The sequence below is a fragment of the Myotis nattereri genome (genome assembly GCF_964212035.1).
Source record: "Myotis nattereri genome assembly, chromosome: 8".
Taxonomy (NCBI): domain Eukaryota; kingdom Metazoa; phylum Chordata; class Mammalia; order Chiroptera; family Vespertilionidae; genus Myotis; species Myotis nattereri.
Genome location: NC_138083.1, coordinates 16,948,056 through 16,960,574, shown reverse-complemented (window position 1 = coordinate 16,960,574; position 12,519 = coordinate 16,948,056). Strand labels below are relative to the sequence as shown.

At 52.4% G+C, this 12,519-nt stretch overlaps 1 protein-coding gene across 1 annotated transcript in view; it reads right to left on the bottom strand.

Moving 5' to 3' along the window:
- Positions 1–2,045: 2,045 nt before the first annotated feature.
- RALGAPA2 (Ral GTPase activating protein catalytic subunit alpha 2) overlaps positions 2,046–12,519 on the bottom strand; it is a 300,833-nt gene continuing 290,359 nt past the window's right edge. The window contains exons 40-41 of the mRNA XM_081097210.1: positions 8,572–8,611; positions 2,046–4,630 (exon numbers count right to left, since the gene is read on the bottom strand). Coding sequence (XP_080953336.1) covers positions 8,607–8,611 — 5 coding nt within the window. The 3' untranslated portion in view covers positions 2,046–4,630; positions 8,572–8,606. The remainder of the gene's footprint in view (positions 4,631–8,571; positions 8,612–12,519) is intronic.

The window sequence follows — 12,519 nt, the reverse complement described above, 5'->3', positions numbered from 1 at the left end:
AGCACAATGGGGCTGGTCTGAATGCCTCCACCAAAATCCATCTGCAGGTCGGAATCCTGGGGTGCAGGGGAAGGCTTTAAAAAACACCGATGCTGGGGTTCTACCCAGACCTGGTGGGTCTGAATCGAGGTGGGGCATGGCTGCTGGCAGGACTGGGAACCACTGCTTCTCGGCAATGACACTCTAACACTGTCCAACCTCATTCTATGAGGAACCAAGTATTCAAAGCATGGCATACTTCAAGAAAGCTCTTGATTCAAGGCTCCCAGGAAGGCGTCAGGACCCTTTTTGAGGTCACTGAAATGTCTTATAGTCAACAAGTGGACAAATGGGTGATGTTTAGAGGGCTCTCCTGTCTGATGTCCTGAAAGGTCCCTGCTGCCCATTGCCAAGGAGCAGCCCAGGACGCTGGCAGAGGCTCACCAGTCAGGCCGTTACAATGTGACGGTTGTAGCCTTAAGGCAGGGGCATCAACATGCGATCAATGATGCTTAGGCTCAAATACTCATGTGAGTGGTCCTAGCACACCGTGTTCTGAACTCAGAGGTCAATTTTTCATGATCACATTTGTAAACTTCATTGGATTGGTACTGGCTACCATTTTGAATAAATATTTAGGCTTTGGTTTTTTGTTTAAATACATTTTGTTGATTTCAGAGCGGAAGGGAGAGGGAGGAATTAGAAACATCAATGATGAAAGAGAATCATTGACTGGCTGCCTCCTGCATGCCTCACACTAGGGCAGTGATGGCGAACCTTCTGAGCTCGGCGTGTTAGCATTTTGAAAAACCCTAACTTAACTCTGGTGCCGTGTCACATATAGAAATTTTTTGATATTTGCAACCATAGTAAAACAAAGACATATTTTTGATATTTATTTTATATATTTAAATGTCATTTAACAAAGAAAAATCAACCAAAAAAATGAGTTTAGAGGGCTCTATTGTCTGATGTCATAGGTTCGCCATCACTGCCCTAGGGATTGAGACTATAACAGGGGCACATGCCCTGACCGAGAATCGAACCGTGACCTCCTGGTTCATAGGTGGACAGTCAACCACTGAGCCACGCTGGCTGGGCTAGGCTTGTGGTTTTTTCTAAAAAAAACTTCTGAACAACTTCATCTGGTAAAAACACAAACCATCTTTTGTTAGATACCAGGATAAACTTTATTTTCTTACAAACTATAATGAAAACAAAACAAAACATATGGCACATAAGTGCTGTGTTTCTACTTCATTAAATCATCACAGTAAATCATAATTAAGGAGAAAAGTAGGGTCAACTCGAGTCCAGTGGCGGCATCCGTGGAGCTGTGTGCTTCCCCGGGCGGGGCACGTCTTTGCTGCGGTGTCCGGCACAACACACTAGCCTGTGAAGGTGAGTTACACATAAAGGTCTCCACCGTCCCACGGGCATAAGCCCAGATGTGAAGCATCAGGAAAATTAAATAAGAGATAGCAAAATAAAAATCAAACAACACACTATACCTTAAATTACCACATTTATCGAATTTTTTCCTTATTTACATGTACTCCATATTGTAGGCCTGAAAATATAAGAAAACATTCACTTAGGGTGTATGTCATACATAGAGATTGAGTGCAACTAAGATGGTGGTTGTTTACGTTGAATTTCCCTTCAGATGAGCACATTCCGCTTCAGTAGACGTAAAGGTAGCATGGTTACATGTAAGACATCACAGTCGTTTTAAAGGACTCCTCAAACTCCAGGTGATACAAGTATCACAGTCAGTGAAGCACAGGGGGTGGCAGCTGAGGAAGGCGGGGAAGATGTGATTTGTATGACTGTGGATCCACCTGATCTTGTCTGTCAGGCGGAGGATCTGATCAGTGAGCCCCTGGCAAAGTGAAGGGTGAACCCCTCCCCCTCCGGCGGATCTTAGGAACTGCAGTCTTCATTCCACCAAGACACTGTGAGCGTCCCTGACTCAAGCTAAATTTCCTCACTTCTGTGTGCTTAAGGTTTTACTATTTTTAAAGACGTAATCATTTTGTGGCATTACTATTTTTTTTTTTTTTTTTATGTACAAAAACCTACTCAGTGAGACTGCAGGACATCAGCGTGCAGAGCACTGAGGGAACCGGCCTGGTCTTGCCTGGGAGCCATCGAGTCTTATCCATTTGGGGCCATTAGGGCCACTGCTCTGTACGGATGGCTGGCCGCCCTACTAATCTGACTCAGGTGGGTCCCCACCGGATGCGTGACCCTCCCAATTTTGCTGAAAGGCATCTATTACAAAACATAATATTTGCTTTTCTAAGTGAAAAAGAAAAAAAAGACTTGATCATTTCAATTTTCCACCCCAAATAACAAAATGATTCACGTCCACATGATTGCAAGCAAACCTGGCTGCAGATCCCCGCTCCCCCACTCGGCGTCTTCAGACCACAGCGCAGGAGAAGCTCCAGCTGCAACCCGCCGGTTGTGAGCTGAAGTCCCAGGCCCTGGAACCATCAGGGATGGCAAGAAGGCCTGGCCATTGGCAACTTGCAACGAGTTTCCCGCTGCCGGGCCAGGAGGACTGGGTCCTCGAGGTGAAACGGAACCAGGGCGCGGAAGTCCAGGGGAGCTCAACACGCCGTCCAAGTCCCATTACTGGGACTGAAGCCAAGCCTTCTGGGGGGCGTCTAGGGCCCGAAGGTGAACTGTTCTAGAAGCTACTTCCCCTCGGGGCCTCCGCGGGTTTCCAAGCCCAGGAACACGCAGTGGCCTTTTCAGCAGGAACAGGGGACTTTGTAAATATGAAAAAAAAGCAACTCAACCCCAGTCTGGAGTGTGAGTGATGGGCCAAACCATGCGAACAGAAAGTCCACATCATGAAGGAGGCGTCTGTGGGGGGAGAGGAAGATAAAACTCCTGACATTTGCTGAGACAACAGAAAATGCTGTGCCTCTCAGTTACCCTTTACACTGCCAGTCAGCCCGAGGGGCGAACACAGGCCTGCCTATGGAACAGCCCCGAAGGACCAGGGCTCCGGCTTCTGCCTCGGAGCATCCCTCATTCTCTCACATTCAGACGGTGCTCGGGTGCTGTGTCGCGGGCCTGGGCTCCAGCCGCACCTGCAATCCCCTAGCACGCAGAAGAGCAAGTTCCCTCTGGATGAGAAGGCCCGCCCTCCTCGTGGGAGACTTTCTCAACTGTCCCCAAAGGAAGCCCTGCTCCTGGGTCTGCCTGTCTCTCCTCCAGGTCAGGTACCAGGACACCAACCCGCCGGCTGACAGAAAGCTGCTGGCCGGGAACCGCTGCTCTGACGCTCGATGGGGCGAGTAGGCTCAGAGGGCTCACGGGAAACGTGACAAAGCAGGCCGGGGGCAACACTCATGGGTGCAGGGCAGAGGGCAGAGGAGAGAGGGAGAGCACCCACGCTGGCCCACCCAGCTCCTGCCTGGGGCCTCCGCCAGCAGCTGTCCACCCCCACTCCCTCTCCACCCCATCCTGAGCCGGGGGCTTACTCTGGTCTGGGCCTGTGGGCTGTGAAACCACCTTACGGGTAAGGACTGCACAGGGTGGTGGGCCAGACTCCAGACTGAGACGGGCGAGGGCCCAGGTGAGAGGCAAAGGTGTCCCCACTGATTGATTTCTGTCTCACACCCACAGACCCCAGCAGGGGCTGGGAAAATGCTGGCGGAAGGTTGAGCTTTCCATTGCTTTCTTTTTCTCCTTTTAAAAATAGGCTCATTGTGCACCTCAAATCCTTGCTTGGCATCTGCTACCCAGAGCTCTGTGTGATGGGAAGCATTTCCGAGGCCCCTGCGTGGCCCTCTCCGGGCAGCGGGCAGGCCAGCTCAGCGTGGGCACAGCCTTTGGAGGTGGGTGGACATCGCAGGGTGCAAGTCCCTCCCCCAGCACCAGCGAGGCTGGGCCCTGAGCGAGGCCTTGGGAGCTCCCTGGCCTACGGAGCTCCCCAGGGACAGGGCCCTGCATTTCTGGAAACACTGAGTGCGTGACAGGAGTGTCACTGTCACGACACAATGCCTCCAGGACGCTCAGGAAAGCCTCTCCAGTTAGTGGGCCACAGGCACCAGGTGGCAAAACAGCCCCTGAGGGAAATGCCTGGGCAAAGACCCCAGGGAGAGCCCATTTCCTTGATGATGAAATTTCTGAGTAGACCATGAATTCTAACGTAAGAACTAGGAAAATCAAGGCAGGGAAAATTCCTCAATCAATTGCACAGTTGCTTTGCAGGCCCCTCTGTGAAGCAGGCTTGGGTTTATCGACGAGGACAGAACCTGGTACAGAACCCAGCTGTCCTGCGCCCTCCCCCAAAGCCTGGCTCCTCTCCGCGGTGCCTGCCGGGAGCAGCCTCACGACGCCCATGCCAGGGCTGCTGAGTCTCTGTTTGTTGCTGACTTTTTCTTTTCTTCATTTGAAGGCCCAGGTTCGTGCGGTTGGGGGCAAGACCACACCGCCTGGTCTGAAAGTCCAATCGGCAACTTTCCCGCGGGGTTTGTCTTCACTTCAGGAGCCGGTTGGCAGGACGGCCTCTGAGGGCACCAGCCCAGCAGTGTCCTGAGTCTCTGGGTCTGGAGGTTCTGGTGGGGCTGGGGGCTCGGCCATCTCCCGGCCGAGAGGCGTGAGGTAGGCACTCAAGCTGGCGGCCAGGGCCCTGCGAGGGAAGCAGAGAAAGGCCGAGTCATGGCACCAGGCGAGGCCCTGCGGGCGGATACGAGAGAGGGTGTGTGGACGCCTTCCCAGTGCTGGGAGTGCTGGGAGGTTTGAGGAATGAATGAACAAAGGAGGTATTTCCTCCCAGTCTTTGCTCTGGACCTTCCTGAGCCATATAAGAAACGATGAATCTTTTTGAAATGGACTCAGCCTTCCTGTCCAACCCACAGGTGAAGAAAGAAGAGAGAAGGCGTGTGATGACAGTAAAGGGAGGAGGAGCCGAGGAGGCAGCACTGTCCAGTCAATGAGGAAGCGAGTGCGGCTCCCGGCAGTTTGTGGCTCCTGGTCAGTGTTATCACTCACATGTATTTACATATTCTCATTTTACAGGAGCTACAACTCGATTATCCCCCCAAGGGTCTGAGACCAGAGGCCAGGACTTAATTGCTTCTCTGCGCTCTAGCCAGTTTGGCTCAGTGGCTAGAGTGTCAGCCCACGAACTGAAGGGTCCCAAGTTTGATTCCTGTTGCAGACTCCATCCTGGGCCCTGGTTGGGTGTGTGCTGGAGGCAACCAATGGATGTCTCTCTCACACATTGATGTTTCTCTTCCTCCCCTTCCCTCTACTCCTTCTCAAAATCAATGGGAAAATATCCTAGGGTGAGGATTAACAACTATCCTATATAATAAAAGCCTAATATGCAAATTGACCAAACTGCTGAACGACTGGTGTAACGACCGGTCACTATGATGTGCACTGACCACCAGGGGGCAGACGCTCAATGCAGGAGCTGCCCCCAGCTTGCAGGCCTTAGGCCAGCCAAGGCATGTTCCAGTGTGGAGCCACCCGATCGCCCCACCAGTTGCCTCGCAGTGGGAGGTAACCTGTGGCAGCAGTGGGGGGCAGGGCCAGTGAGCGGGTGGAGCCAGGCTGGCCAAGTCGGGTGCCAGTGGGGGCCCCCTGATCCATTGGTCTCCCACAGATCAGCCCTGATCGCCAGTCAGGCCTAGGGACCCTACCCGTGCACGAATTTCGTGCACTGGGCCTCTAGTAAATAAATAAATCGCTTGTCTGAGTGAATCTAGATGAGCACTGAGGGGGAGGAATAGAGTTACAGCCTGCGTGGCTGCCGGCTGCCTCCTGGGGCTGCTCTGCAGGAGCGGAAGGAATTTGGGAATGCCTGCTGCAACACTCGGCCACTGTTGCGGGTGGAGCCTGGTCTCCCGGGGCCATTCTGCGAGAGGATCATTTCATCACCCTTCTCCCCCTCATAGTCTATTTTTAAACCCAGCTGTATCTCACCCAGGCTTCCGGAACAAACCTCAAAAGCAGGTTTCTATACTCTTCCTGAGATGCTTCATTTCTGGGGCATTGGCCTTTGAAGTTTTTATTATCTGACCTTATTGTTTCTAGGAAGAGTCTCGGAAATCAGTACTTGCAAACATGCTTGGGCCGGAGGAGACAGCCCTCCTCATGTCGGAGACTCAGGGCTGTAAGACTCCCTCGCGAGGCCTCTCTCCTCTCTTCTGCCCCCAGTGAGGTCGGCACAGACAGGAAACATCCTGGGCCTCTCTCCTATGTTCATCTTTAAAAACAGGCTGCTTTGACAAAGGCAATGCAGCTACTCTGTCATCTATGACAGAAATGGCATTGGTAACAGGCATCTCTTTGAACCCTTGTAGCTGAAGGCGAAGGTGTGGTACCATCATTCAAAGGGGGGTGGGGGGAGAAAGGGGGGTAAGGAAGGGAGGCAAACACACCTGATTTAATCCCAGATAACATTCCGTTTTGAATTACCTAACATTCAAATTGCCTAACACTTCACATGATCAACAGGGAACCACCCCACCCACTATTGTAATCGGATCAATTGGGAGAGGGGAGAAAAAAAAAAAGCAAGTGAATGAAAGAAAGAGCTATTCAAAGATAGGACATTAAGGAAAGGGAAAATATCGAACCCCTCCACAGCCACCCAGGGAGGCAGCAGGTGGGCAGTGATGCCAGCTCGGAGGACCTGCATGGGCTCTGGGCAAAGTGGCCCCACTGCCCAGGGCAAAGGGCAGGCCACTCCCCAGGCGGAGCCTGCACCACAGCACCCCCTGCGTTCTCCAGTCCCCACCTTTCCGTGGCACACCCTCAGCCTGTGCTGGCTCCAGCCATGCCCACCGCACCCTGTGATTAATGGGGGTGGAGGGGCGGTGGCAGCTGTGGAAGGAGCAGGTGGGTGACAGGGGAGACAATGCCATGCACTTGGCCTCTCCCTCTTTTGGGAAGCTGGGGGTTCAAAGGCACTGGAGCCCCACTCACCGCTTCTGTGCCAGAAGCAGGAGGACGTGCATGGATAGGGCGGTCCCAGCAAATCAAGAATTTTGCATGAAGCCCCCAGGCTTTTGTACTGCCCTGCTCTGCCCAGCCAGATGTGTGCACCCAAGTGTTGTGGCTCTGGTTGCCTCCGGAACCTGCCCTGAGTGAGCCAGCTTTATTCCAGCAGTTCCTGGACCGGGCCAAAGCCCTGGCTGCGGGGAGGGAAGGGCAGCTGGGCTGGAGGGTCAGCTCGCTGTGGCAGTGCTGCTGTCTGGCCCGCAGGTGTGACAAGAAGTCTGGACCAGAACTTCCAGCTTCCATATTTACTGAGACAGTGATTGGAGTCTGTGCCATGCGTCCCACTGTGGACAATACTGTTAATAAGACAGCTTGGCTTGGCCAGTGTGGCTCAGTGGTTGAGCATCGACCTATGAACCAAGAGGTCACAGTTTGATTCCAGGTCAGAGCACATGCCTGGGTTTCGGTCATTTTTTATTTTTATTTTATATTTTATTGATTTTTTTACAGAAAGGAAGGGAAAGGGATAGAGAGTTAGAAACATCGATGAGAGAGAGATATCGATCAGCTGCCACCTGCACAACCCCACTGAGGATGTGCCCGCAACCAAAGTACATGCCCTTGACCGGAATCGAACCTGGGACCTTTCAGTCCACAGGCCGACACTCTAGCCACTGAGCCAAACCAGTTAGGGCTGGGTTTCGGTCTTGATCCCCAGTGAGGGGTATGCAGGAGGGGCTGACCAATGATTCTCTCTCATCATTGATGTTTCTATTTCCATCTCCCTTTCCTTTCTTCTCTGAAATCAATAAAATAATATATATATAAAAAATAAATGACAGCTTGCTCACTGATGTTGCCCACATTATTGTCGTCGCTATCATCATCCTCATCATTTAGTCTCCCTCCCACCTGTTCGCCCAGGCCCCCCAGAGAGTGTTCAGCCAGCACCGGACCCCTGGATGGGGCTGCTGTCAGTGCGCACGGGCAGGGCCTGGACCCTAGACCCAAGGCAGAAAGCAGAAGCCCACAGAGGAGGGCACACCTGCCCCCAGGCCTGGCCTGCCCTCTGGGTCATAAACCTCAAGATCCCCTGGTTCTCCACCCTCTGTGCTCCCCCGGCTTTTGTCTGCTCTTCCTCCCCCAGCTGTTCCATTCATCAGTCGCCTGGACCACGGCCTTCCCATGCAGAGGCTCCTATTAAGGCAAGCAGTCAAAGGCCGGCCCAGCACGCGTGCCGGGTCTTATCGGCCCATCTCAAGATCTTGCTCCTCCCGGCTCCGGCAACAAAAAAGGAGGCGGCTCCCGGTCCCCCAGCTCCCCAGGCTCCCCACACAATAGGGCGGCAACAAAGACATTTTCGGGGATGGCAGGTGTTGGTGTCGGATTCCGCCCAGAGTGCAGGAGCAGAGAAAAGGCGAGGCTGGGCTCCCTGGGCAGTACAGACATGCAGGGGCAGGACCCGGGGCAGGGCCCCTTGGGAGGGGAGGTGGGAACAGAAGGAACAGGAGGGCACGTTTCCTCGAGGTGTTAGCCAGGGAAGGAGGCATGTTAGTGAATTTACACGCACGTCCCCAAGGGCAGGGAGGTTGAGCAAATCCGCTGAAGTGTCAGTCTTACCTTGCTCAAATATGGCAACGAGACCTTTACGTATTTTAATCTGAAGGGAAAGAACATAAAAATCAAATGAATACAGCCCAGCACATCCATAGCCCCACTTGATAATGAACACAGTGATAATAATACATTTATTCCTGGGTGCCTGAGAGTTGTCACAGTCTTAGAGATCATTAGGAACTGAAAAGTCGCTTAAAATTCAACTTGGCAGAACAGAGTTCTAACTGCTGTCACATTTATCCATGCAAAAGGAAGGCGACATTAGCAGTCCCAGGATGTATGAAGCAGATGCTATCAGAGCCCTACAGACACTGGGTAGCACTCATCGCTCTACCCTTTTTCCTGCTGCCCAATATTTCCTGACTGATTTGCTCTATACTATAGTCAAAGATAAGAGTTTTCAAGGCAAAACAGAGTCAAAGGTAAGAGTCTGCAAGACAAGTATTTGAAATTAAATGGATGGCCTACAGAAATGAGGGATACCCTCTAAGTGTGCATGTCTACAGGTCCGCAGGTCGCATTTTCCGTTTCTGAGGTGGACACAGTGTGTTCATTCAGAGCCAGCGTCACTGTGCTGTGACAGTCCCAGGGAGGCAGCACAAGGCGTGCTGTGCGGAGGGCGGCTGGGGAAGGGGACCCCACGTTCGCCCTCACTCACGGAGCAGTGGGGTCTCAGCAGCCAGGCCTAACTGGAGAGAACCTGGGAGTTTCTGGACTTTGACATGTTTTCTCCATCACCACATCATCCTATTTCCCACGTGGGTTTTCCTTAGCAAACGCAGCCTCTTTATGCACCCAGCCATCGCTCCTCGCCCAGACCCCCAAAATGCTCCTGAGTTCAGTGTCACTGGGCCACCATCAAAGCTAGACAAAGGATGTTTATCAGTGGCACAGACTGCTGTCTGCCAAGGCTGGCACAGTGACCAGGGCCGTCTCTAAGACTGAGAATGCCCTCGGCATGACAGACTTTCCAGTGGGGCTCTCTGAAGAAATTCGGACCTTTACGAAGCTGTATTTTCTAATCTATCGATGAACATTTATTGCCCCACCAAGAAGTCATTCGGGGTTAGGAATTTCAGGATAAATAACCGGTCATGGATGATCTGGTAGCATTCTCTGTCCTACTTGATTTCCAACCACTGTTAACTCCGCTCACCACACTGATTGTGCTCTAGGAGCATACGAAGTTCTTGGGAGGTGTTAATTGCTGGTAACAGACTAGAACATTTCCCATGGGTGCTCTAGATAATGTGATTACTTAGGTTTCCTATCCCCGCTGCCACCCCCCATGAACTGTGTGTGCCGTGGGCCCCACTTCCTCTCATGGGAGACGCAAACATAGAACCACTCTGCATGTGCCTTCCTTGAGTTGAGGAGCTTCAGCTTTTCAAGGCACCACGCCATGGACCCTCTCCAGTGTGAGCCAAGGGGGTCATGGAGGGGCTCCTCGGTCTCTCTCCCCTGCAGCCCCCTCAACCCTGGTTATGCTGGGCGCAGAGGCACCCGATTGGTAGAAACCAAGAAAACAGATGGCGCAGCAAACAATGGAGGCTTGTTTGTAATTGCTGATGAGGATGGGTTTGCGTTTCTCCCCAGCGTGTCCCCAGATGCAGCCTGGTGTGGTGGCTGGGCCAGACAGAATGTCTCAATAACTGCCAATCCATGGGTGAGTTAAGGAGATGCAAAGACAGAGACAGTTGGGGGCTGCCTTAATGATTCCATGGGGCTCAAATGTCACTTGCCCTTGACACGCAGGCAGTGTGGCCAAAGGGCGGGGCCTATCCTTGGAACATAGGAGTTGGCTGTCAGCTTCCTGATACATCCCCGGGGTGAGCACGAGGTACCCACTGACAGGGCAGGGCTGGAGGCACCAGAAGAGAGCACCGTGCGTGGGGATGAGGGACGGAAAGAGAATAGGCGTGTGATGCTTGGGGGTGCGGGGGAGGGACACAAAGACTAGTCATTCCAGCCTTTATTCACTGGATATCCCATATGTGCAGGTGCTGTTCCAGGCTCGGGGCTACAGCGGTGGAGGAAATGGAGGACGTCCCAGCTCTGGGGCTGTGGTGGAGGAGCTATGGCATGTGTCCTAATGGGGCGGTGTCACCGCTGGGGGGCAAAAGTATCTTATTCCTTATGCGCATAAAGTTCGGAAGTAAGTACAATAAACAGACATACAGTGTTTCTGTGGTGTTTCAGGGAAGGGGACAAATTAGGAAATAAACGTGCCTCAGAAGCCTCCACAATGAGAGTGGGGCAATGAGAGACAAGGTTGAGAGACACTGGGTTATGGGGTTAATATGTGCCTTTTGTTACTGTTATTGTTAATCCTCGCCCAAGGAGACTTTTTCCATTGATTTTTACAAGAGTAGAAGAGAGGGAGGGGGAGAGGGGGAGAGGGGGAGAGGGGGAGAGGGGGAGAGGTAGAGAGAGAGAAACATCCAAGTGAGAGGGACACCTCGATTGGTTGCTTTCTGCAAGCGCCCTGACTAGCGCTGGGATCAAACCGGAAACCCAGGTACATGCCCTTGACCAGGAGTCAAATCTGCAACCCTTCGGTCTGAGGGCCGATGCTCTAACCACTGAACCACCAGCCATGGCTAATATGTGTCTTGCAAGGTTTTTCCTTTTTTAATTTTATTTTTTAATTAAAAAAATCTTTATTGTTGAAAATATTACATATCCCCCCCCCCCCCACCCCCACTGACCTCTTCTAACCCACCTCTACTCCCTGCCCCAGGCCTTCACCAATCTGTTGCCTGTGTCTATGGGTTATGCATATATGCATTCAAGTTCTTTGATCTCTTCCCACCCACCCGCCCTCCCCCTCTGAGATTCCGCAGTCTGTTCCATGCTTCTGTGTCTCTGGATCTGTTTTGTTCATTAGATTCCACATGAGTGAGATCATGTGATACCTGTCTTTCTCTGACTGGCTTATTTTGCTTAGCATACTACTTCCAGGTTAGTGGTGCTGGGAATCGGGAGCTGGCCCTGCTCACATCTCAGAGCAGCTGAGTGAGAGCCCTCTAGGAAGAGCCCTTCAAATGTCACTTAGACACCAGCGGGCCACTCGGGCTCAGACTCATAGAGCGGAGCCCAGAGAATCCGACATCATTCTTAGAGAAAGATGCCTTACTTCTATGGGCTCATGTGACTTCTCTGATACTCTGGATATCAACAAGGATTTAAAGGAACACAGGAAACAACCATCTTGGGTGGAGATTTTCTGTGTTCCACATAGCTCTGCCTCGTGGAGGCTTTTCAGGAGCTGTAGGGCCTCTCTGTGGCATGTTTTCTCTGGCTGTACTCACTGGGGGTAGCAAACAGCAAGGATTTGAACTGAGCTCTTATCTCTGGGGAAAGGCTGCCATCCAGGACTGCCACCTGGGATGAGCTGGGCAGGGTCAGACAGGGAAAGTGGCTGCCTCGCTCTGGGTTCCTGTTACTGAACAGTCAGTGTGGAAAATGATTAACTGGTTCAAGATAATTAGGGAAGGGAATGGTTTTGAGAGCTGGCATGGATGAGGGAAACAGTGGACCAGGGTTCCAGCTTTCGGCGAGTGCTAAACATCCTCCCAGCAGGAAGGCAGACAGAGCGGAGATCAGAGAGCTGCCGGGGTATTCAGACCCCTTGGAATGGCTCTGAGGAAGGGAACAGGTGCAGCCAGGGATGGGGTAAGCCTATACACTCAACACTGGCAACCAAGATCAGTGGGAACTGGCCAGCCTAATTAACATTTCCAAATGGCCCAAGGACGGCTTCCAGTATTTCCAACCCAGCAGCAGTGGCTGTGTCCTGGCCCTGGCTCTGGGCTCAGCTTCCTCTTTTTGGTTGTTGGTCTCCCCATCAGCTTTGGTTCTGCAGCAGAAAGGTAGGACAGCTGGACCAAAAGGTGAGCAGGCAGAGGGAGCGTGTGATGATGTGCCCGCATGTGCACAGGGACCAAGCCA